We start from the raw sequence: 24,341 nt of genomic DNA, 5'->3' as shown, positions 1-24,341 counted from the left end.
CTAACTCTCTTGCCTCTGAATATTCTTTTTTCTGAAGCGTGTGGAGAAACAACCTAAGTTTGGACAGATTAAGACACATATCAATGTAGGGCAAGTTTTTTTTTTTTTTTTTTTTTTTTTAAGACAGGGTCTTGCTCTGTTTCCCAAGCTGGAGTGCAGTGGCACAAACGCAGCTTACTATACCCTGGACTTCCCAGGCTCACTCATTCCTCCTGCTTCGCAAGTTGAGTAGCTGGGACTACAGGTGCGTAACGTCACGCTTGGCTAATTTTTAAATTTTTTGTAGAGATGAGGTCTCGTCATGTTGCCCAGGCTGGTCTCAATTCCTGGGCTCAAGTAATCCTTCCATCTTGGCCTCCCCAAGCGTTGGGATTACAGATGCGAGCCACCACCCCTGGCCAAGGGAAAGCTTTTTAAAAAATTTAAACAAACTCAAAAGTTTTATAAGTTCTGGAAGATCATGATAAAAATGAAATATTGAAGAAAGCAAGCTGTTACCCATCAATGTTGAGAAAATGACAAAACATATCAAGTTTTACATGGCAACATCTGTTTATAATGTGTTAAATTTTTTTACCTGTTCCTTAAGGGGAAAAAGTGGGTAACTCAATTAACATCATGTAGCACTCTAAACTTTCAAAGTAACTTAACTTTTTTTTTTTGAGACATGGTCTTGCTCTGTTGCCCAGGTTGGAGTGCAATGGCTTATCATAGTTCACTGCAACCTTGACCTGCTGGTCTCAAGCAGTCCCTTTGCCTCAGCCTCCTGAGGAGATGGAACTGCACGTGTGTGCCACCACACCCAGCTAAAACTTTCTTTTTATTTGTATTAATTTTTTTGTTGTTGTTGTTGGGAAGACTCAGACCCAAGTAACCTTGGATATGAGCTCTCCACCTGGTTAAACTTTATTACAGTGCTGATTTCTTCTGTTTCTAAGTTTTTGCCAATCTTTGGCAAAGATCAAGACAGGTCATAATTCTTAAAGTTCAGCTGTTTGTAGAGACATTTATAGCAAAATAAAAAAACTTAAAAAGAAATGTTAAAGAGTACATTTTTTCTTCGTTTTAGAGATGGGGTCTTGCTATGTTGTCCAGGCTGGTCTTGAACTCCAGGGCTCAAGAAATCTGCCTGCCTTAGCCTCCCAAAGTGCTGGGATTACAGGCGTAAATCACCATGCCCAGCCAAGACTAAATTTTTAATTTTACTGCCTGGCTATACTGTATATAGATATTTAAAATATCAATCTTGGGCCAGGCGCAGTGGCTCACGCCTATAATCCCAGCACTTTGGGAGGCCAAGGTGGGAGGATCGCTTGAGGCCAGGAGTTCGAGACCAGCCTGGCCAATACGGTGAAATCTCATCTCTACTAAAAATACAAAAAATTAGCTGGGAGTGGTGGCATGCACCTGTAATCCTAGCAACTCAGGAGGCTGAGGCAGGAGAATTGCTTGAACCAGGGAGATGAAGGTTGCAGTGAGCCGAGATCGTGCCACTACACTCCAGCCTGGGTGAGAGAGCGAAACTCTCTCTAAAAAAAAAAAATAAAATAAAATAAAATATCAATCATGATAATTTAATAGGAAAAGTTTTAAGTATTTTATGTTCTTAAACTAATAAAGTGACTTTGAAGCCAATAAGAATGCTGAAAACAAACTGTGTATATTTTAATCTTTCCTAATGTTTTCATGTTCTTTTATTCTACTCAAAAGGCAAACATTTTGTTTCCATGGTTTGAGAATTTAGCATATTGAATTATGATAGATTTTTATTTCTGATTTGCCTTTGTGCTCAATTAAGTGATTGAAATCTGGTTTTAATAAGATATAAATTTTTTTCTAAAGACCTACTCTAGAAGAGCAAACAGATGTATATCATATTATAATATTATATCATAATAAATGTGCTGTTCTCTTTCTTTAATGACACTCATTTAAAATATAGATACAGGTCCAATATCCCTTGTCTGAAATGCTTGGAACCAGAAGTGTTTTGGATTCTGGATTTTAGAATATTTGTATCACATACCTTCCCAGTAAGCATCCTAAATCTTGTTTTTCTTTTTGAGATGGAGTCTCGCTCTGTTGCCCAGGCTGGAGTGCAGTGGCACGATCTCAGCTCACTGCAACCTCTGCCTCCTGGGTTCAAGGAATTCTCCTGTCTCAGCCTCCCGAGTAGCTGGGACTACAGGTGTGTGCCACCATGCCCAGCTAATTTTTGTATTTTTAGTAGAGACGGGGTTTTGTCATGTTGGCCGGGCTGATCTCAAACTTCTAACCTCAGGCAATCCGCCTGTCTCACCTCCCAAAGTGCTGGGATTATAGGAGTGAGCCATCAGGGCTGGCCAAGCATCCTAAATCTTAAAATCCAAAAATCTGAACTCTAAAATGCTCCAATGAGCATTTCCTTTGAGCATCATGTGGGTTCTCAAAAACTTTTGGATTTCAGAGTATTTTGGATTTAGAATTTTCAGATTTGGGATGCACAACTGTATAAACACACTAGTTGGTTTTCTAACAACTAATGGTCAGAATGAGAATCCTTTCATGAATAACACATTTTATTTTCTACTAATCAAGTGGAAAAAACAAACTTAAGACTCATTTGATAATCACTACACTAAAAGGTTTTAAAATGACTTAAAAATATTTTTTATAGTTTATAAAACTATACTTTCTATAAAAAATGAAAGAACTGAAATTCTTCAGACAATACTTTGTTCATATTTATGTATTTTAAAAAAATTTTAAAATATTTTAAATGTTTTGTAGAGAAAGGGTCTCACTATGTTGACTAGGCTAGTCTCCTGACCTCAAATGATCCTCCCACCTAGACCTCCCCAAAGTACTGGGATTACAAGTGTGAGCCACTGCACCCAGCCAGACAATACTTTGGATATTTATTTCATTTGCTTATTCTACTTTGTCTAGAGCATGCACAATAGAAATATCTATTTTTAAAAATTGATATCTTAATTCTGAAGAAAAACAGTTTCTGATATTATTTTTAAAATGTGTCGAAGTCCATACCTGATTTCTTAATGATGAAAGAATGTATTCCTTTTCATAATGGGAAATTCTCTTGTGTTTTTGTGGTGTGTCACTAACTAACCAGATCCACAAAAGAAACCAAAATATTCCAATAGTACCTTAAAATAGAAAAATAATAGATAAAATTAGAATGTACCAAGTGACAAAACAAAACAAAAACACAAAATTCGAATGTACCAACAACAATTTTTACATGTCTTGAAAAAATTATGTAACTATAAATTCAATGTAAAACTGACTTCAGTTTGGATTCAATTTCAAGTTTCTCTCAATTATTTAATGGGATAATTGCTGTAACTGTATTATTGCTTATACATTTTGAAGAAAACAACTTTCTTTTTCTTTTTTTTTTTTTTTTTGAGATAGAGTCTTGCTGTGTCGCACAGGCTGGAGTGCAGCGATGTGATCTGGACCCACTGCAACCTCCGTCTGCCAGGTTCAAGCAACTCTACTGTCTCAGCCTCCTGAGTAGCTGGGACTACAGGCACGTGCCACCATGCCTGGCTAATTTTTGTATTTTGAGTAGAGATGGGGTTCCACCATGTAGGCCAGGCTGGTCTTGAACTCCTGACCTCGTGATCCACCCGCCTTGGCCTCCCAAAGTGCTGGGATTACAGGTGTCAGCCACCGCGCCCAGCCAGAAGAAAACAACTTTTAACCACACAACTTTGCCTATCAGGGTCTACCAGACAAACCTTTTTGAAGATACATTTCCACAATCTACATATTTCCAAAGGTATCTGTTTTTGTTAGTTGATTTTTAAATTTTGATTGCAGATATATTTCTTGCATGACATGTCTATGTGAAAATCTAATTTATTAAAAATGTGTATCATGCTGCCAAAGAAATTAAGAAATAAAATGCCTTGGGACTAAGTAAAAAGAAAAAAAAAAAACATTAAAACTACCAAGTGAGAACATCCTACTTTGGTTAAGAAGAACTTCAAAATACCCAAGATAGTGATTTTTTGATAGCAAATGTACTATTTAAGTCCAGGATCAATAGTCATTTCTACTGAGAAATATTCCAAAACTAACATCAGCTCATAACTCAAATAGGTCAAGTAAATCATACCAACTTGAAAAACAGGTTATCAGAAAGTGTTTTAGAACTGTGGTTCAGTGATTTGGAAGATATATTTTTAACACATTATTAGGCTACTATTATTACATTATAATTTAGTTAAAATTTTAAACTTACCAAAAAAGTAGAAGACATAAGTCCAATTCATATAGTAGCAAATTATTCCGGAAAGAGGAAGAGAAATTACTGTCCCAAGCTGTGCTCCTAGAACAACACATAAGACTATTTTATAAACTTTGGAGAGAGAGAAACAAGGATAGGACAGGTCTACTGCTTACAGAGGATGGGTAACAGGCTGGGTACAGTGGCTTATGCCTGTAATCCCTACACTTTGGGAGGCTGATGCGGGTGGATCACCTGAGCCTAGGAGTTTGAGACCAGCCTAGGAGCTTGCGACCAGCCTGGGCAATATGGCAAACTCCTACCTGTACTAAAAATACAAAAATTATCTGGGCATGATGGTGGTGCATGCCTGTAGTACCAGCTACTTAGCTACTTGGGAGGCTGAGGTGGGAGGATCACTTCAGCTGTTGAGGCTGCAGTGAGGGGCGATTGTGCTACTGCACTCCAGCCTGGGCTGAGACCCTGTCTCAAAAAAAAAAAAAAAAAAAAAAAAAAGGCTAAAATTTGGTCCCATAGAAGCAAGATTAGAAAAAAGATATAGAGGTAGTGTAATAGGACAAGCAAAGGAATGGAAGTAGGAAAGCAGACAATAGGCTTGGGAACTTCATTTGGGTAAAGGAAAGGAAAAGAAGATAAAGCTGGAAAAATAGGTTGGACAGTTGAACAGTTACTGAATACCTACTCCATGCTAGGCACTATCTGCCAGAGATATAAGGCTAGCTGCAACAAAGTAGTGAAGACTGTAAAAGAATCTTGCCCCTAGTTCAAGGAGTTTGGGATTTATTCAACAGGTAAAGGGGAACCTTAGATAGTACTTGTTCTTGAACCTATCATCAGATTTCTCCTGTCAATCTCCACATAGCTGCAAGAATAATCTTCTTAAAATGTAATTGAATCCTTCCTCTTAAAAAACAATCTACATTCTTTCCTGTAGCCTGTAAGACCTGATATAACCCAGCTCTTATCTCTTTTTCTAACTTCATCTTACGCCATCATCCTCCTTACTCACTGAGTTCTAGCCACCCAAAGTAATTTTCCACTTCTTTGAACCCTTATGTTATTTCTTGCCTGAGCACCCTCGTACATGCTGTTCTGATTGGCTGAAATACTCTTCTCCCTGCACGAATGGTTTGTTCTTATCCTTCAGATTTTAGCTTAAAAGTACCATAGAGAGGCCTTTTCTCAACTACTGTATTTAGAAAGCAGTCAGGTGGAAAAATTTTAATTCAGTCAATGAAAGAAAGGCTAGAATTTCTTATGCAATCTGGTAAAATTATAATTCACATATATAAAACTCATGTTATCTCACCTGTAGATCAAAATGATGGCAAATAAAGATGCAAAGGAAAAAAGATGCATGAAGAGAGGGGTTGAGAATCATGATACATTCATTAGTTAATCAAAACAGAAATCACAATTTAAGGACAAAAACATTCAATTTTCTAGCTGCTGGCCTTTTTTTTTCTTTTTTTTTAAAAAGCATCTCCAAACAAAAATAAAATTTTAAAACCCCAAAAAAGTAAACAGAAAAAAAATAGCATCTCTATTGCTTTATGCTGAAAAGGCAACATACTTTGAAATAGATGATGGCAGATGGGGAAAATGACATTAGTCAATTAAGCCACATTATTATAAGTTGTTGAGCCAAAGAGAAAAATTGGTAATAAAGTTATACTACCAAAACTTAATGTTCTCCCCAAAGGGGCATCCAATCCAACATTGCATCATTCTGGTATGCAGGCCCTTTTTCCCCAAAGTTGATATATACATAACATGTTACAGCAAAATTTGATAATTGTTATCTCACCTGCATATGAAATGCTAAGAAGCTTGCTTCTTTCAAGAGGGGGAGCCCAAGAAGACCACATGGCATGCATGGCTGGAAATGTAACACCCTGAGAGAAGGGAACATATTTCTGATGAAATGTAAGGTAGTTTTGTTAATGCTTTAAAGTAAGTTAAGTATTTTGCTACGAAAGCATTTTCTGGATAAGAATCAAACCAGAATCAGGTTCCACGAAGTGACATATTTTTACAGTGTTAAGTGAAAATACCTTATAATGAAGTACTTTCAGAATTTGAGGACTGGGTGTGGTGGCTCATGCCTATAATCCCAGCACTTTGGGAGGCCAAGGCAGGAGGATTGCTTGAGCCCAGGAGTTCGAGATCAGCCTGGGTAACATAGTGAGACACCATCTCTTAAAAAAAAAAGTAAAACTCCCCAAAGATTCATGGATTTTGGAACTGGTTTTAAGACAACAAGATAAGGGTTACAATAAATCTGAAATAATTGTACTGGGTGAGGACATAAAGGGATCATGCTCAACGTTAATTTTACTCATTCACTTTATTAATCACCTGAATGAAAGGGAATATTACTAACTTATAACTTTAAAAAATACTGAGCTAATACTTTGGGATACTGAAAAAAAATTCAAGCTGACAATCAACCAGAAAAACAGTCCTATTAAAAAAAGGATGAATTCAATTAGCATGTTTACAGCCATTCTTCTTTTTTTTCCTGTGATAACAAGCCTAGTAGATGCCAATTACTGACACGGAGAGGTAATAGAATGTGCAAACAGGGAGTTTCATAGAGACTGGGTAAATGAGGAGATACCACAGGACAGTGAGAGAGAACAGCTCTCCTTGGACACTCTCTGTGTCACTTCAGAAAGATTAGTTAACCTCCCTGAACTTCAAGGCGGTTGCATAATTGTTGTAAAGATAAATGGTAGCTAGTGCTATTATTAGTGGAGAGAAGAATAAATGTTTTAATACTTTGTACTTTCCACTGACTCTTTCAAAAACAAAAACAAAAGGAATTAAAAAAAAGTAATACCAATGGAAGGCAAAGATGATTTAGGTACATTGCAAATCAATAAGAATCTATATCATGGAGCATCCACAGGATGAGTCATTATAGAAGAAAACTTAAGATGTTTGGAAGTGCCCACAGAGATTATGTTGTAGAAAACTTTATTATAAAACCTAGGGACAATGTAGGTATATTTATGGTGAATCAGATGGTAGGAATGCAAGATAGTAATCTAAGTGTCCTTTATGAATGAGGAAATGCACCTGTGATACATATTGAAGGGATGAAGAAGGACGAGAGAACCTGAGTATAAACACAACTTAAATTCTATTTAGTTGTCGGCTGGACACGGTGGCTCATGCCTGTAATCCCAGTACTTTGGGAGGCGGAGGCGGGTGTATCACTTGATGCCAGAAGTTCGAGACCAGCCTGGCCAACATGGTGAAACCCTGTCTCTACTAAAAATACAAAAATTAGCCAGGCATGGTGGCGCATGCCTGTAATCCCATCTACTTGGGAGGCTGAGGAAGCAGAATTGCTTGAACTCGGGAGGCAGAGGTTGCAGTGAGCTGAGATCATGCCACTGCACTCCAGCCTGGGCAACAGAGTGAGACTCCGTCTCAAAAACTAGAAAAAAAAAAATAAATGAATAAATAAAATGTCACCTGAGATAACAGTAGTAATATGATCAATATGCCATAATGTTAAATTAGTGGCATAAACTGGAAGTAAAATATGGGAATACATTCAGCAAGGAGATTCAATACTAGGATCAGAGAAAATATGCTAGATTTAAGTATATTTTACTTTGTCAAGAAGAATAGAAACCTGGTAATAGAGGAGTAATTTTAATTTTGTGATCAGGAAGGGTTTACTTAATTGACCTCTATTGATAAGAACAAAATAAAAACATTCAGATGAATGAAAAATCTTTAAATAGTACCTGGCAATTTCCAAAGTATTCTAGCAATCCTTATCACATATGAATTTTATATCTAATCTATGACTGAAAACAGGGAAGCTATTTTAGTCCCAGTTTAAAAAATGATGGGACTGAGGTCTAGGGATTAGAGCTTACCTAAGGTTTCACTGTTAGATACAATAGAGCTATTATTCAAACTCTGGTCCAGTGTTCACTCCAACAACATGATACACTGCTACTTAAAATAATCTTCATGCTCTACACCAAGCCCAGTGGCCATTATCTTGCTTGAATTAAAGAAATGCAAGAGAGCAAAATACACCTTTCCCTGGATTTCAGAGGTAGAAGTTCAAAGTTATAAAGGAAAAGTGAAAATTATTAAGTATGGGGTTACACATGATGAAATACAAAAGAAAAGTGGGAAGGAAAGGAAAGACAAGAATCAAAATTTTAAAAAATGATAAAACTATTAAGAGGAGGGAAATAAAAGAGGCAAAAATTAATAATACTTCTAAAAAGAGCAGAATCATAGAACTACATTGAGATAGTTATATAAAATCATAAAATATTTGTCTCTAAGTTACAAGACCAGAAAAAATAAAAGAATAAGTGATAAAAAAGAAATTCAACGCAACTCAACAGTCTGTTGTGTAAAATGTGCTTCAGACTTGGGCATCAATGATAGACCAGAGTTAAACTGTGGCAAGAGTACAAGAGGTAAGGACAGTCAATCTTAACCATTTTTTTTCTTTTGAGACGGAGACTTGCTGTCGTCCAGGCTGAAGTGCAGTGGCATGATCTTGGCTCACTGCAACCTCTGCCTCCCGGGTTCAAGCAATTGTCCCACTTCATCCTCCTGAGTAGCTGCGATTACAGGTGTGCACTGCCATGCCCGGCTAATTTTTGTATTTTTAGTAGAGACAGGGTTTCACCATGTTGGCCAGGCTGGTCTCAAACTCCTGATCTCAGGTGATCCACCTACCTTGGCCTCCCAAAATGCTGGGATTACAGGCATGAGCCACCACGCCCGGCCGATCTTAACCATTTATTAGTGGTTTATTTTCTTCTCTCCTAAAGTATGAGCTATGAAGTCTCTTTTGGAAAAATGTTTGCTCTGGTTTTTGAGTAAAGGTTCCAATTTCGGGGTGCTCCTACTAGAGACCTCATTTACCGCAAACAAAACCTACTCAGGTAATTTTCTAGTTAGTCCTTTCTCTAAAAAACAAACCCCTGTTATCATCCAATGTTATTTTTTGGTTCATATTCATACCAAAGAATGACATCTTTAAGAAGAAGAGAAGGAGACACAGGGTAAGAAGTAAAACAAGAGAGAAAAGAAAATTACCTCTCCTAGTCCTTCTAGTGCTCTGAGTACAATGAGTGGTCCAACTCCTAAATCTGCAGCAATGGGAGTGAACAGCGTGAGGACAGCAGTGCCAAGGATCCCAAATCCTAGCAGCAGTTTTCCTCCTATTTTGCTGGCAATATATCCTCCAGGAATCTGTGTGATGATGTAGCCATAAAAAAAGGAACCGAGAATCCATCCTTGAGTTTCTGCATCCCATTGGTACTTCTTACCCTACAAAAATCAGAAGAGAATAAAATAATCCTTTAAGACCTTCACAGAGCAGCTCTTTTCTCTTACTGGCATGTAAGTACATATAAATGAGATTTTGAACCACTATTTTGGACTGAAGAACATGCAAACTTTCTAGTAGGTGGGTGAGTCATAACAATACAGACATATAGTATTTAGAAGTGAATGAAAAAGAACTGACAGTCATAAACTTCAAGAAGACTTGCAATTTTATAAAACTAGACTGCAGGATGAGCTGCAGAAGCTTTATAATAACTATGACCAAGAAGGCTCACAAAAGAATCACAAAAAAGGCTTGGGTATCTCTGAGCCTACTATGGCTCGGGAGGCTGCCATCCCCCAGGCCCTGCCTCCCCCTCCCAAAAAAACAGTCACAGGCTTAATCCAGAAAGCTATTAAACAGAAAACTGTAGTGGCTGAGCTAGGCTTTGGGAACCAGGCTTGGTTTTAATCCTAGATCTACTACTTACTGAATGAATGTGTGATCTGGGAAGAGGAAATGAAATAGGCACATAAAATAAGGCTTGATGTACAGTTAGTGTTCACTTAATGCTGGCTATTAACATGCATAAATATAGGTATTAATAATATCTCCCCATTTCAGACCAAGCACTTAAACAAGCATATGGAACAATTCCAAAGAGCAAGAATTTAAATCAAGCCACAAATTGCATGTGAATAGAACCTGTGTTTTCATTAGTAGCAGCACATAGTAAGTTACTAATGAAGATTTAGTGACTGATCTGAGTATCTGACATCTTTAATGCAGAGTAGCTGTATAACAAAGCCAACATGTCAAGAACCATTCCGGGATTTCTTTCTACTGCTGATATATAAGGCAGATGAAGATAAGTAGCAGGGTCAACAAAAGCACTTTGCAAAGAAAAAGACACAAAGCAAACTCCTACTTTTCCTCATTTAGGGTGCCAATTTGCAGTTTATCTGTGGAATTCTAGGATTTCATGTACAATCCAGCAGTATTGTCCCTGAAGGTCACAGGTTGGAGTGGAGAAAGTGAGTGATGTACACCCAAATGTTACTCAGCAATATTATTAAAGTCAAATATAAAGATTTTTGGAGAGATTTATTTTGTTTAGAGAGAAACCCTCTTTCCTGCTTGAATGCTCTGCTTGTGAATGATAGAGGAGATTCACCTAAGTATGAACTAGTACCTTCGTGAGTACTGAAAATGGGTGAAAATTTATTTATTTATTTTAATTTTTTTTTTTTTTTTTTTAGACGGAATCTCGCTGTTGCCCAGGCTGGAGTGCAGTGGCGTGATCTCGGCTCACCGCAGGCTCTGCCCCCCCAGGGTTCACACCATTCCCCCGCCTCAGCCTCCCGAGTAGCTGGGACTATAGGTGCCCACCACCTCGCCTGTCTAATTTTTTGTATTTTCAGTAGAGACGGGGTTTCACCGTGTTAGCCAGGATGGTCTCGATCTCCTGACCTCGTGATCTGCCTGCCTCGGCCTCCCAAAGTGCTGGAATTACAGGCGTGAGCCACCGCGCCTAGCCGAAAATTTATTATTTTTTATTTATTTATTTTTTTGAGACGGAGTCTTGCTCTTGTTGCCCAGGCTGGAGTGGAATGGAGTGATCTCGGCTCACTGCAAACTCCACCTCCCAGGTTCAAGCAATTCTCCTGCCTCAGCCTCCTGAGTAGCTGGGATTATAGGTGTGTGCTACCATGCCCAGCTAATTTTTGTATTTTTAGTAGAGACAGGGTTTCACCATGTTGGCCAGGCTGGTCTCGAACTCCTCACCTCAGGTGATCCACCTGCCTTAGCCTTCCAAAGGGCTGGGATTACAGGCATGAGTCACTGTGCCCAGCCTGCAAATGTACTTCTAAAAAGAATACTAGCTTTTCTTTCTGTACTATCTCATTGTGTGATAAGCAACATAAAATGAAGTATATATAACTTAATTATAAACAAATGATGAATACACATTTATCAATTCCACTATAACATAAGGCAGGCATAATGACTTATGTAGCTTAGGTTAGGCACGTGTACATTCAGAAAAGAATGTCCTAAGAAACTGGCCAGTTCTTGTTTTTCATCTTGCAACTGAGATTACCTAAACTCTCTTGCAGCTGTAACCCTGTAAGTGATATAGGGTTATAAATAATACTCCTATAAAAGCTATTTAGAAAATTTAAAACAGTTTAATTTTCTGTTATATAAAACAGGTTTTTTCAAATTTTCTTTAAGCATGGTATGTTTATAGGGGGAATGGACGAACTACTTTTCAAACAGATGAAGGTGTATTATGGCATAGCAGTAGTAGCTATAGTTACAAGTTATTGCTCAATCAGTTCCTGGGAAAACACAAAAAGAAAGTGATTCAGAGTATACACAAAGTATGGTTTCTGTAGGATGAAAAAAGATCTTTTAATATTTTTACTTGCAAGTATTTTAGAATAATTAAAATTGTTTCCTTAAAAAATAGCACCTACCGTTTGATTATGATGAACTTTTATGGGAGCAGAATGCTCTGGACACGCCTTGGAAGTTCTATTATCTTCTAAAGTTGTATTTGAATCTACCATATCCACTAATGCAACACTCAGATTCACACGTAATGCATACACAATGAAGAAACCAAAAAACGCCAAAATTGCTAAGTTGTAACGAGCAGAGCAGCACACTGGAGCTGAAATAAAGATTGGGGAAAATTTTTATTGACTTTTAAATTTTTATTTTTAGAGACAGGGTTTTGCCATGTTGCTCAGGCTGGTCTTGAACTCCTGGGCTCAAGCCATCCACCCACCTCAGCCTCCCAAAGTGCTGTGATTATAGGCATTGGCCACCACACCCGGCTGCTTTAATTAAAAGAGTTAATTATATGATATTGTCTAAATAATGAAAAAGGTTGCTTTTTAAAAGTACAAAAATAATTATGAAAAAATGTTAAAGAATATTCTTAGATTAAGCAAATCTAAGAAATATTTATCAAAGATTAGCTGTTCCTTGTATCTGTAGTTTTGGTAAAAATTTCACACATGAGAGCCTGAACTATAAGAAAGTTCATTAAAACATGGAGGTAGTAGTTTTATCACCTTTGCTGAGAAAAAGATCTATTCCAGATTCAAACTGAACCCCTACTCCTTGTCAGCTGGCAAAGATATACGGCATGAGAAAAGCAGGTAAGGAGGTTTAATGGCATTACTATTTCTGAAAAACTATCTGAAACATGGTCAATAAGTACTTGAGTACTTACAATGACATGATATATTACTGATTATGAGTTAGTAGCTATCTCATTGTTAAATGTAGCATAGCAAAAAAAATTTACTGCCAAGGGTAGGGCATGAAATTTCTTACCTCGAAGAGTATCCTCAAAGGCTGGGTTTGAATCAGAAGCCATGATTAATACTTAAAGCCATCATAAACTAAATGCATTTAAGAATCTAGAAGCAAACTTGCAGAACCTATGACAGTTGCAGCATCTGTGACAGTTGCTCAGTAGTTATCAAGCCTAAAGGGCTCACAGTAAAAAGGGAAATCAGTGAATGTACCAGGATGTTTAAAAAAAAAAGGATGCCGGGCACAGTGGCTCACGCCTGTAATCCCAGCACTTTGGGAGGCCGAGGCGGACGGATCACCTGAGGTCAGGAGATCGAGACCATCCTGGCTAACACGGTGAAACCCCGTCTCTACTAAAAATACAAAAAATTAGCCGGGCGTGGTCGCCGGCGCCTGTAGTCCCAGCTACTCGGGAGGCTGAGGCAGGAGAATGGCGTGAACCCGGGAGGCGGAGCTTGCAGCGAGCCGAGATCGCGCCACTGCACTCCAGCCTGGGCGACAGAGACAGAGACTCCGTCTCAAAAAAGAAAAAAAAGAAAAAAAAAAAAAAAAAGGAATGCAGAGTAGGTTGGAGGAACCAATAAAAGGATCATGTGAGAGGAGGAGTTTGACCTATTTATTACTCTAACTGTGGGCTTATGCATAGTTTCTCTTTTTTCTTCTTTTACTGAGTTGCAGAATTGGAGAGGGATGGGACTCAGGATGCTGACTAAGGATAATCAACCTCTTAGTAACAAACAGAAATTAGCTAATCCAGAGTCTGAACATCTTTAAGTTTAGTAAACTCTGAGTGGCTGATAAATACCTCTTTAAAGATATAAACATGTATTTCATTAAGCAATGACATATTAAAATTGCAATTAAATGAAAATGTGTGCTTTTATTTGGTAATGACACATCAACATCATATAAATGTGTGTATGTTTTTTCCCTACTTAAGAATCCTGGTGTTTTCATTAACCTAGCATCAAAGGAGAGAATATATTTTACAGAATACAAAAGTCTTGATACTGGCTTAGACAAACTGATTTAGACTGAAACATTAATGAATATGCACAACTATACTTAGGTTTATATTAATATATTATGATCCAACTCACTTTTCTGTATGACCTCCTATGTTTAATAACTGCTATTATTTTTTTTCCCTGTGTAAGATTTACTTCTTTTAACAGGAAACTTTTCATTTGGCATTCTTAAATCCTTTCTTCAGGCGTACAGCTATGAAATTTATGGTACCACTACCATAGTTAGATCCAGATCTGTAAGAACTGAATTTCTAAAGTTCTATTCACATTGTCTCTATTACTAGAATCTAGGCGAATTTGCTTTCTGCCGCAACCAAATGGGCAGTTGCCCAGTTAATGACAGTTTGGATATTGTGAGGCATGTTTTGTAAAAAAAAATACATTTTCTTTTTTCTTTTTTTTTTTTTTTTAGAGACAGGGTCTTGCTCTGTTGCCCAAGCTGGAGTACAGTGGGTGATCATAACTTTCTGTAACCTCGAACCCCTGGGCTCAAGTGATCCTCTCACCTCAGCCTCTTGAGTAGCTGGGACTAAAGGCATATGTCAGCATATTTGACTAATTTTTAAATTTTTACTTGCAGAGTCAGGGCCTCACTATTTTGCCCAGGCTGGTCTTGAACTTTTGGCCTCAAGCAATCCTCCCATCTCAGCCTCCCAAAGCACTGGGATTATAGACATGAGCCACTGTGCCCAGCAGAACACATTTTCTTTATCATTGCTCTGTGTCAGGTGATATTACCTAGAAGTCTGGATGGGGGACTCAAAAATCTCACTAAATTCGTGCATTAAAATGTGTTACTTGGAGCAATTTGGAGCAAGAAAAATCCAGATTTACGTACTATGTCTGTTTTGTCAATACAGTATTTAAAAAGATCATTACCTATTTCAGCAAAGGAGTGATGAGATGTGATTTATGGTTTAAAGAGCTTATCTGGTTGATGGTTTAAAGAGCTCATCTGGTCCCTGCATGGAGACCATACAAAGGAGAAGTGTGAAGGGTGTAAGCAATGTACAGTCAGGGAGATCACTTAAGGGACTACTGTAGCTTTCCAGCTAAGAGATGAAGGTGGCTTAAACTAGAGTGAAAGCAACAGTGAAGAAAAATGGGCAGATCTGAGATGTTTAAAGGCAGAATTAACAGGCCTTGCCCAAATGTTAGATGTGGGAGTAAGTGAAGGGGAGGGATGAAGTTATTAGTAATTCTCTTACTCTAAAAAACTGTATTTTATGCTACTCTAATTTGTAATGTTATTACTTCATTCTATCCTTATTTACAGTTATCTTGTTTTACTGTATGTTATTAGTTTTCCCTAAGTGATGCTTTATTTGGACTATGATATATCTTATCATGTGAATTACAAGGGGCTAGAAGGTTGAGAAGTGAAAGAAAGTTAAGTAAAATGATTTCAAATCACTCGTGGTATTATTTGGAAATCTGACCTACAAGTTATAGATCAGGCAACTTTAACTTTTGGGTGCATAGTCAATAATTAGAAAATAAAAAGCGGCCAGGCACGGTGGCTCACGCCTGTAATCCCAGCACTTTGGGAGGCCGAGGCGGGCGGATCACCTGAGGTCAGGAGTTTGTAGACCAGCCTGGCCAACATGGTGAAACCCCATCTCTACTAAAAATACAAAAATTAGCCAGGCGTGGTGGCAGGCACCTGTAATCCCAGCTACTTGGGAGGTTGAGGCAGGAGAATCGCTTGAACCCGGGAGGTGGAGGTTGCAGTGAGCCGAGATGATGCCATTGCACTCCAGCCTGGGGGACAAGAGCGAGACTTCGTCTCAAAAAAAAAAAAAAAAAAAGAAAAGAAAAAGCCAACTCAGGTGTCACAAAGTATATTACTATGAGATTCTAAGAAATATTAAAAATAAACAATTACTAGCTAATAAAATGGTTGCTGATTACAAATATATTTAATCAGAAAATTTTTATTTCAAGAAGGCATAGCAGTAAAGAAAAACATGCCTGTGAATGTGAATATTCTTTGAAATTGATCCAACAAAAGCATGCTTGCATGACCAGGAGAGAGAACATCCATTGAGCATCAAGTTCAAAGCAAAATGATGGTTGCATAAGGAACATGGCACCCATCAAAACAAACATCAGCTTCTAAAATATGTTTTAAACTTAGGAATGTGTGTGGGTGTAACTGAAAGTACACAGGCTAATTTAGAGTGGGACCTGGGAATGAATCTCTGTTTCTGATTTTTCACTGGCTGTGTGCTTTTGTAGAAATTACTTAATAGTTTTCTTCCTCAGGTTTCTTAGCTATAATATGTAGAGACCACCATCTACTCACTGGGCTGCATGGGGATTAAATGAAATACTGCAAGACATTATAGCAGGCACTTAGTAAAAGGATTTCTTCCTCCTTTTTATCTGGAGAAAGTTATGCCAATAAGACAAAGTACTATGTACATATATATAAAAAGGAACAAAAGAGGCACATTAATCTGATGGAGGGGACAGTGGAGACAGTCAGAGAAGGCCTCTTGGAGAAGTCTTCAAGGAGCAGGAAGTCACCTGTAGGGACAGATGGAACAATCCAAGCAAAGGCAGCAGCATGTACAGAGGTATGGAAACGAGACAGATAAACATAGGGAGAGCAGGACATTCTAAATGATCTGCAGTATCTAGATTATGTACTGTAGTAACTCTAAGAACTAACACTATTGAGTGGGATAGTGGGTATTAATAACATAAAATAATATGTAATTTTTTTTTTTTTTTTTTTTTGGAGATGGAGTCTTTCTCTGTCTCCCAGGCTGGAGTGCAGTGGCATGATCTTGGCTCACTGCAACCTCCATCTCCCAGGTTCAAGCAATTCTCCTGCCTCAGCCTCCCGAGTAGCTGGGACTACAGGCATGCACCACCATGCCCAGCTAATTTTTCTATTTTTGGTAGAGATGGGATTTCACCATGTTAGCCAGGCTGGTCTCAAACTCCTGACCTCAGGCAATCTGCCCACCTTGGCATCCCAAAGCGTTGGGATTACAGGCGTGAGCCACCATGCCTGGACAATAATAGATAATATTTATTACAAGCCGGGCATGGTGGCTCACACTCGTAATCCCAGCACTTTGGGAAGCTGAGATGGGGGAGGATTGCTTGAGCCCAGGAGTTCAAGACCAGCCTGGGCAACATGGTGAAACCCCATCTCTACAAAAAATTTCAAAATTAGCTGGTTGTGGTGTTGTGCACCTGTAATCCCAGCTACTTGGGAGGCTGAGGTGGGAGGATGGCTTGAGTCTGGGAGGTTGAGGCTGCAGTGAGCTGTGATTGTGCCACTGCACTTCAGCCTGGGCAACAGAATAAGACTCTGTCTCAAAAAACAAATATTACTAAGCACTTTCTATATGCTTGGCACTAGTCCAAGTATTTTGCCTGAATTAGGGTTATTATAAAGATTCACTGAGTTAGTAATGAAAAATACTTAGAAGAGTGCTTGGCACAGAGTAACTGTGAATTATTATGGTTTTTTCCCTGGAAATTAGGAATTGAGGTTATTTCTTAGGAATTGAGGTTAGTTCTCATTTGTGAGAAATTGGGATCCGGGAAAAGTAAGAAATTGTTGAAGAGAGTGGGGGCATGAGGTTCTCAGTGAAACACAGGAATGCTGAGCAGATACCCATACAGAATTGGTGGGAACAATCTGCCCCAGTGTGTAACTTCATAAGCACTGCATGCCTGTGCTCAGGAGTAGGCACTAAGAAAGCAGATAGCTGGCACTGAGATGGATGTGATGACAAAGCAGGGGGCAAGGGAATTGAGAGTATTGGCAAGAAAATAAAGTGTTGAGCTGGGTTCTGTGGCTCACGCCTGTAATCCTAGCACTTTGGGAGGTTGACGCAGGAGGATCCCTTGAGCCCAGGAGTTTGAGACCAGCCTGGGCAACTAAGTGAGACCTTGTTTCTACAAAAAAAATAGAAAAAAAGGCTGGGTGTGGTGGCTCACGCCTGTAATCCCAGCACTTTGGGAGGCCGAGGTGGGCGGATCACGAGGTTAGGAGATCGAGACCATCCTGGCTAACATGGTGAAACCCCGTCTCTACTAAAAATACAAAAAATTAGCCGGGCGTGGTGGCGGGCGCCTGTAGTCCCAGCTACTCGGAGGCTGAGGCAGGAGGATGGCGTGAACCCAGGAGGCAGAGCTTGCAGTGAGCCGAGATAGCGCCACTGCAGTCCAGCATGGGCGAAAGAGTGAGACTCCGTCTCAAAAAAAAAAAAAAAAAAAAAAAAATTAGCCAGGCGTGGTGGCACATGCCTGTAGTCCCAGTTCTTCAGGAGGCTTAGGTAGGCGGGTCACTTGAGCCTGGGAGGTTGAGGCTGCAGTAAGACCTGTTTGTGCCACTGCATTCTAGCCTGGGCAACAGAGTGAGACCCTGAAAAAAAAAAAGAAAATAAAGTGTTGGACTTTGTAACCCAAGAAGAAAGCAAAATGGAGAGGGCTGAAAGTTTAGGAAAATATACAGTAGAATATAAAAGTCTATAAGGGTAGGAGCTTTTGTTCTGTTTTGTTTACTTCTTTGTATCTCCAGTGTCTAGAGCAGTGTATGGGAGAAGTAGCATGCTGACACAATTCTACTTTCTACACTTTGCATTCTACTTATGGAATACCCATGACAGTAATTAAGACAGACAGACTCATAATCCTATCAAACCTTCAGATCTACTAATTACCAATTTACAGTAAACCAGGAGGGCAGAAGATGTTAAAGGACAACACAGGGATATAAAATTGCAAGGAAAAAAAAAGGAGTGGGGCGGGGGAAACAGATTAAAAGAGACAAAAAACATTTCAATCATTTGGAAGGTATGGACATTATTGAGATCCTGATTTGAACACACTATAAAAAATTAGGACATAGGCCGGGCCTGGTGGCTCATGCCTGTAATCCCAGCACTTTGGGAGGCCAAGGCGGGTGGATCACCTGAGGTCAGAAGTTAGAGACCAGCCTTGCCAGCATGGTGAAACTCCATCTCTACTAAAAATACAAAAATTAGCTGGGTGTGGTGGCGTGGGCCTGTAATCCCAGCTACTCGGGAGGCTGAGGCAGGAGAATCACCTGAACCAGAGAGGTGGAGGCTGCAGTGAGCCGAGACGGCACCACTGCACTCCAACCTGGGCGACAGAGCAAGACTCCGTCTCAAAAAAAAAAAAAAAATCAGGACATAATTGAGGAAATATGAACACTGAGTATTTTGTAAATATTATTATTATTTTATTATTATTTTTTGAGACAAAGTCTTGCTCTTGTCCCCCAGGCTGGAGTGCAGTGGCGTGATCTCGGCTCACTGCAAGCTCCGCCTCCTGGGTTCACGCCATTCTCCTGCCTCAGCCTCCCGAGTAGCTGGGACTACAGGCGCCCGCCACCACGCCTGGCTAATTTTTTGTATTTTTAGTAGAGACGGGGTTTCACCTTGTTAGCCGGGATGGTCTCCTGACCTCAGGTGATCTGCCCGCCTCAGCCTCCCAAAGTGCGTAAGTATTATTTTTATTTGCTGTGATAATGGTACTGTAGTTATGTTAAAGAGTCCTTATCTTTTAGAGGTAAATAATTGAAATATTTACATATGAAATGACATGGTATCTGGGATTTGCTTCAAAATACACAGCATGTATGAGCATAAGGCAAGACTGGCCATGAATTGATAACTGTTTAATCTGGGTGCTGGTTACATGGGGGCTCATTATATACTTCTCTTAATTGCCATATATGCTCCTCCTCTGTAAAACTTATTATATTCTAAACAGCAAAAACAGTATGTTACTACTATTTCCACTTCACTTGCTCTCCAGTGGGTATGTAAAGAGAGAAAATAAAAAAGGAAATGGTTGTAACAAAGGTAGCCACCTCAAGCCAGGAAGGACAGGGCCAGTACCATAAGATCCATATACTCAACCCATGAATCAAGTAGGGATTGTTTTTAAAAGTGATGCTATAAGCTACTTTTTTAAAAATCAACTTTATTGAAGTATAATTTACATGATAAATGTATACATTTGTCCATCTCAATCTTTATTGAGATGTATAACTTTTCTATCCACATCTCTGTCAACATTTGGTATTATCAGCCTTTTGGATTTTAGCTATTCTAGTGGGTGTATAGTGCCTCGTTGTAGTTTTAATCTGCATTTTCCTGAGAATAATGTTTAACATTTGTGCTAAATTTTGATTATACATATACATATTTTTCAATTGTAACAATGTAATAGTCTCTGGCAAATATCTTTATTATAACTTATTTCTGTATTTCTATATTATTTTATGAGGAATATTATACAATTTGAACACTACAAGCCACAGAAAATGATCAGTTTATGGAACTAAGTCCGACTTCCAGGTAAAACGTAACTATGGTATGGTATTTACAGTTTGTGTTGACTAAAATAAGCTCCCAGCTGCCAGATGGAGCTATAATGTTGCCACCTCTACTGCCCCCATCTGGTAACATTAAAAACAAATAAAAATATAGAAACTGCAATTCTGGGTCAGCCAAAGTCAAATTTCCAACGCAACTCTTTCTCACACACAGATCTTTGAAACTATAGAATGCAAACTGATTTGTTCTTTAGTTTTCGTTACTTTTAAATAAACTATATTACAAAAGTGTCAAATAGCAAAATATTTTAATTTTCTCAAATTCAGGGAAGATGCTTTATGATGTACCTGCTTTTCGATTTGTTCCAAGACCTTTGGCAAATTACCTTAGAACTCTATAGGTATCTCGAGGATAACTGAACCTTTTCCTAACTTAAATCATAGACTGCCAGACGGAAAAAAAAAATGTACTCAATGTTTTTAGTCTCTTACTGCACAATGTCAAGATATTCGCTGGGTTATACAATAATTGCCCTCTGCATACTCACAAATGTTAACTCCAGTCCTTTTTTGTCTTCCCTCCCCGCCTAAGAAGCTACCAGGTCACATGCTGGCGGATACGCAGTGGCGGAAACCTAGCGGTGACAGGGAAGGACAGCCCTCTGCCTACTGATCTCCAGGTTTCTCCTCCAGTTTGCTCTTACACCAGGGTCCTCCGCCCGGACCTTAGCCCATTCATTTGATGATTCTCTCCCAGTTCGTTCTTCCACTGGGTCCCTTGCTCAGCACTACCCAAAATAACCACCAGCTCAGCGCCGGCTGCACCGCCGCTCCCCGCCCCCGCCCCGTGGGGCTGCACCTGCCGAGGCTCCGGCTCGGCTCGGCTCCGCGATCACGGTCGCGGCCCCCGGGGTCCCTGAGGGGCTTCTGCGCACCGAGGCAGGCGGGACTGAGCGGGACTCTGAACGGGCTCCCCTCCTAATGTCCCCTCGCGCCTGAGCAGCTCCGGACCCGCCGGCGCAGGGTGGGGGTACCCGGGCCATGCCCGCCCAGAGACCGCCGCCCCCGGGACCGCCGCCCACTCGAAGCCCCTGGACTACCCCGCCGCTTACCAGCTTCGGCCCGTGGGGCGCCCGGCAGAAGGGGCGTGCGGTCCGTGCTCTCCTCGCCATCGTTCCGGGCCAGGTCTCGAACCGGAGACCTCATGACGCCTACGTGGAGCAGGTGTACTCGCCACCTGGCAGAGAAGTGCGCGCCGGCCCGACAGCCCGAAGCCCCTGGTCCGAGCTGGCTGGACCGGGCGGGGCGAGGGCGATGACACCGCCCAGCGGCCACGTCTAGTGCCGCGGTCCCGCCCACAGGCGGCCGCGCCGACCCCGCCCCCGGCGCCATCTTAGGTGTGGGCAACTCTGGCGTGGGTTGGACTAGGGAAGCGGAGTTCCGGGAGTTCCGAGAATTCTCGTAGGATTGGCGCAAAGTGAGCCCGCCCCGCCGGTCTACGCATGCCGGGGAGCCGGTATTCGGACGACTGTTTCCCGCTCCTGCACCCGCTTGTAAAGTGCAGGGGCCGCCCTTCCCGCAGCAAGGATGAGTGGGAGCTTGCGGGCGGGCAGTGGGGACTTGAATTGCACATAATCAAGGGGAGGGCTTCGACCGAACTAGGGAAGTGGGTGGTGTGCATTTTACAATTTGACATTCACTTGTTAGCAGTCAGTTGCCATACTGTTAGCAACCTTTGTACGATCTACCCAGTGACTGTGACGGCATATTGTCCCTAAAATAGTTTTTTATTTTTTCTCCCAGACAAGGTCTTGCTCTGTTGCCCAAGCTAGAATGCAGTGGCGCAATCGCAGCTCACTGCAGCCTCGAACTGCTGGACTCAAAGCGATTCTCTTCAGCAACCCCAAGTAGCTGGGACTACAGGCGCATGCCACCACATCTGGCTAATTTTGTTTCTACTTTTTATTTTTGTAGAGGCGTGGTCTTATTATATTGCCCAGGCTGGTTTCGAACTCCTGGGCTCAAGCAATCCTCCTCGGCCTCCCAAAGTGCTGGGATTACAGGCGTGAGCCACTGCTCCTGGTCCTAAAATAGCTTTTAGGTGGAAAAACAGCAATGGAAATTTGTTGAGTCCTATGATGTTGCTGGTTTTATAGGTAAAAATAATCAACATAGGTAGTTTCATATGGTTCGACCTATGGAATCCTCTGATGTATGTGTGCATGTTATATCTCCACGATAGAATTTGGATAGATTGTGCTAGCATTTGCGGACTCTGAGAAAGTGAAAGTAGGAAAACCCAGCTTGCCTTGGCAGGGCAGATCTGGATCCGCTAATAAAGGCTGTCTCTGTGGAGGTAGAAAATAAGATGTGGATGCTCTCGGAGAGTTTGGTGTAGACAGGGAAGACCCGCAAACCACTAATTCAGTAAACCAGGTTAGAAGCTTAGTGAGGTCCACGTGAGAACAAAGAGGAGGGTCCTTTACCTAGAAGGGAGGGCGAGGATTTCTGTAGGCATCCCTACCTCCAGATGAGTAAATGCTAGGAAAGTTCTCAAGTTAAAAGCAGCAAATCAAGCCTTGTTTCTGAGTTACTGAATTACCATGTAGATTTTTACACTCTCTAAGGGTTGTAGAAAAATGCAGTTTTCAAACTTGATTATGCAGAGTTACCACCTGGCAAATGCTTTTAAAATGTGGGTTCAGATTGAGCAGATCTGGTGTGATGGTTAATTTTATGTGTTAACTTGCTGGATGTCTTTGGATGAGGTTAACACTAAAATCATTGAACTTTGGGTAAAGATGGCTGCCTTTCATAATCTGGGTGGGCTTCCTTCAATCAGTTGAAGGCCTGTCTAGAATAAAAAATCCGACTCCCCCACTTCTCTTCCCCAAGCAAGGGAGACTTCTCCAGCAGAGTGTCCTCAGACTTGATCTGCACCACAGATCCTCTTGGGTCTCCAGCCATGTGCACCATATCTGTTTGGGGTCTGGAGTCGGCCAGCCTATATTGTGAAAGCCAAAACTTTATTACCCAAACTACCCAATTGGGGCTGTTTCTCCGAGAAGCCCAGTACATCTGGGATGGGCCTGAGACTCTGTATTGCTAACAAGCTCCCAGACGACCAAGGGTATAGATAACTTGGGCCAGGGAATATAGGTTGCAACAGACTTGAAAGACTTCAAACCAGAGGAATTCTTTTTTTAAATATTTTTCATTTTAGAAATTTTAGGTTTACATAAACGTTGCAAAGATAGTACAGTGAGTTCTCCATAACCTTTGCTTAGTTTGACCTATTATTAAGATCTTACATTAGTATCATGTATATATCATAACTAACGAACCAGTATAGATAATTATTAACTGAAGTTCATACTTAATTTGCATTTCTTTAATTTTTACCTAATATCCTTTTTCGGTCCCAGGATCTCATCCAGGATGCCACATTACATGTCTCCTTAGGCTCCTCTAGATTGACAGTTCCTGACTTTCATTGCTTTTGCTGACCTTGACAGTTTTGTAGAGTACTGGTAGGTTGTTTTTTTTTTGAGACGGAGTCTCGCTCTGTCGCCCAGGCTGGAGTGCAGTGGCGCAATCTCGGCTCACTGCAAGCTCCGCCTCCCGGGTTCACGCCATTCTCCTGCCTCAGCCTCTCCGAGTAGCTGGGACTACAGGCGCCCGCCACCACGCCCGGCTAATTTTTTGTATTTTTAGTAGAGACGGGGTTTCACCGTGGTCTCGATCTCCTGACCTCGTGATCCGCCCACCTCGGCCTCCCAAGTTGTTGGGTTTCCAGGGTTGGGCACCGGGCCCGGCCAAGCTTGTTGTGTTTTGTAGAAAGTATCTTAATTTGGGTTGTCGAATTTTTTTTTTTTGAGACGAGGTCACGCTGTGTCGTCCAGGCTGGAGTGCAGTGGCATGATCTCGGCTCACTGCAACCTCCACCTCCCAGGTTCAAGCGATTCTCCTGCCTCAACCTCCCGAGTAGCTGGGACTATAGGCGCGTGCCACCACGCCTGGCTAATTTTTTGTATTTTTAGTAGAGACGGGGTTTCACCATATTAGCCAGGATGGTCTCCATCT

General features: G+C 40.7%; 1 protein-coding gene across 3 annotated transcripts in view; it reads right to left on the bottom strand.

Moving 5' to 3' along the window:
- SLC17A5 (solute carrier family 17 member 5) overlaps window positions 1-21,571 on the bottom strand; it is a 59,578-nt gene extending 38,007 nt beyond the window's left edge. Inside the window, exons 1-6 of one of the 3 annotated variants that reach the window (XM_032153100.2) lie at window positions 21,371-21,571; window positions 12,053-12,249; window positions 9,341-9,574; window positions 6,063-6,150; window positions 4,250-4,336; window positions 3,028-3,146 (exon numbers count right to left, since the gene is read on the bottom strand). In XM_032153100.2, coding sequence (XP_032008991.2) covers window positions 3,028-3,146; window positions 4,250-4,336; window positions 6,063-6,150; window positions 9,341-9,574; window positions 12,053-12,249; window positions 21,371-21,464 — 819 coding nt within the window. In that variant the 5' untranslated portion in view covers window positions 21,465-21,571. Of the gene's footprint in view, window positions 1-3,027; window positions 3,147-4,249; window positions 4,337-6,062; window positions 6,151-9,340; window positions 9,575-12,052; window positions 12,250-12,920; window positions 13,406-21,370 lie in introns of those variants that run through there. The other 2 variants (XM_058435163.1, XM_032153111.2) reach the window with 2 other exon arrangements.
- Window positions 21,572-24,341: the final 2,770 nt, after the last annotated feature.

Source organism: Hylobates moloch, unplaced genomic scaffold (assembly GCF_009828535.3).
Source record: "Hylobates moloch isolate HMO894 unplaced genomic scaffold, HMol_V3 SCAFFOLD_2, whole genome shotgun sequence".
Lineage (NCBI taxonomy): Eukaryota > Metazoa > Chordata > Mammalia > Primates > Hylobatidae > Hylobates > Hylobates moloch.
Note: the sequence above shows the minus strand (reverse complement) of the source record. Positions and strands in the feature narration are given on the sequence as shown.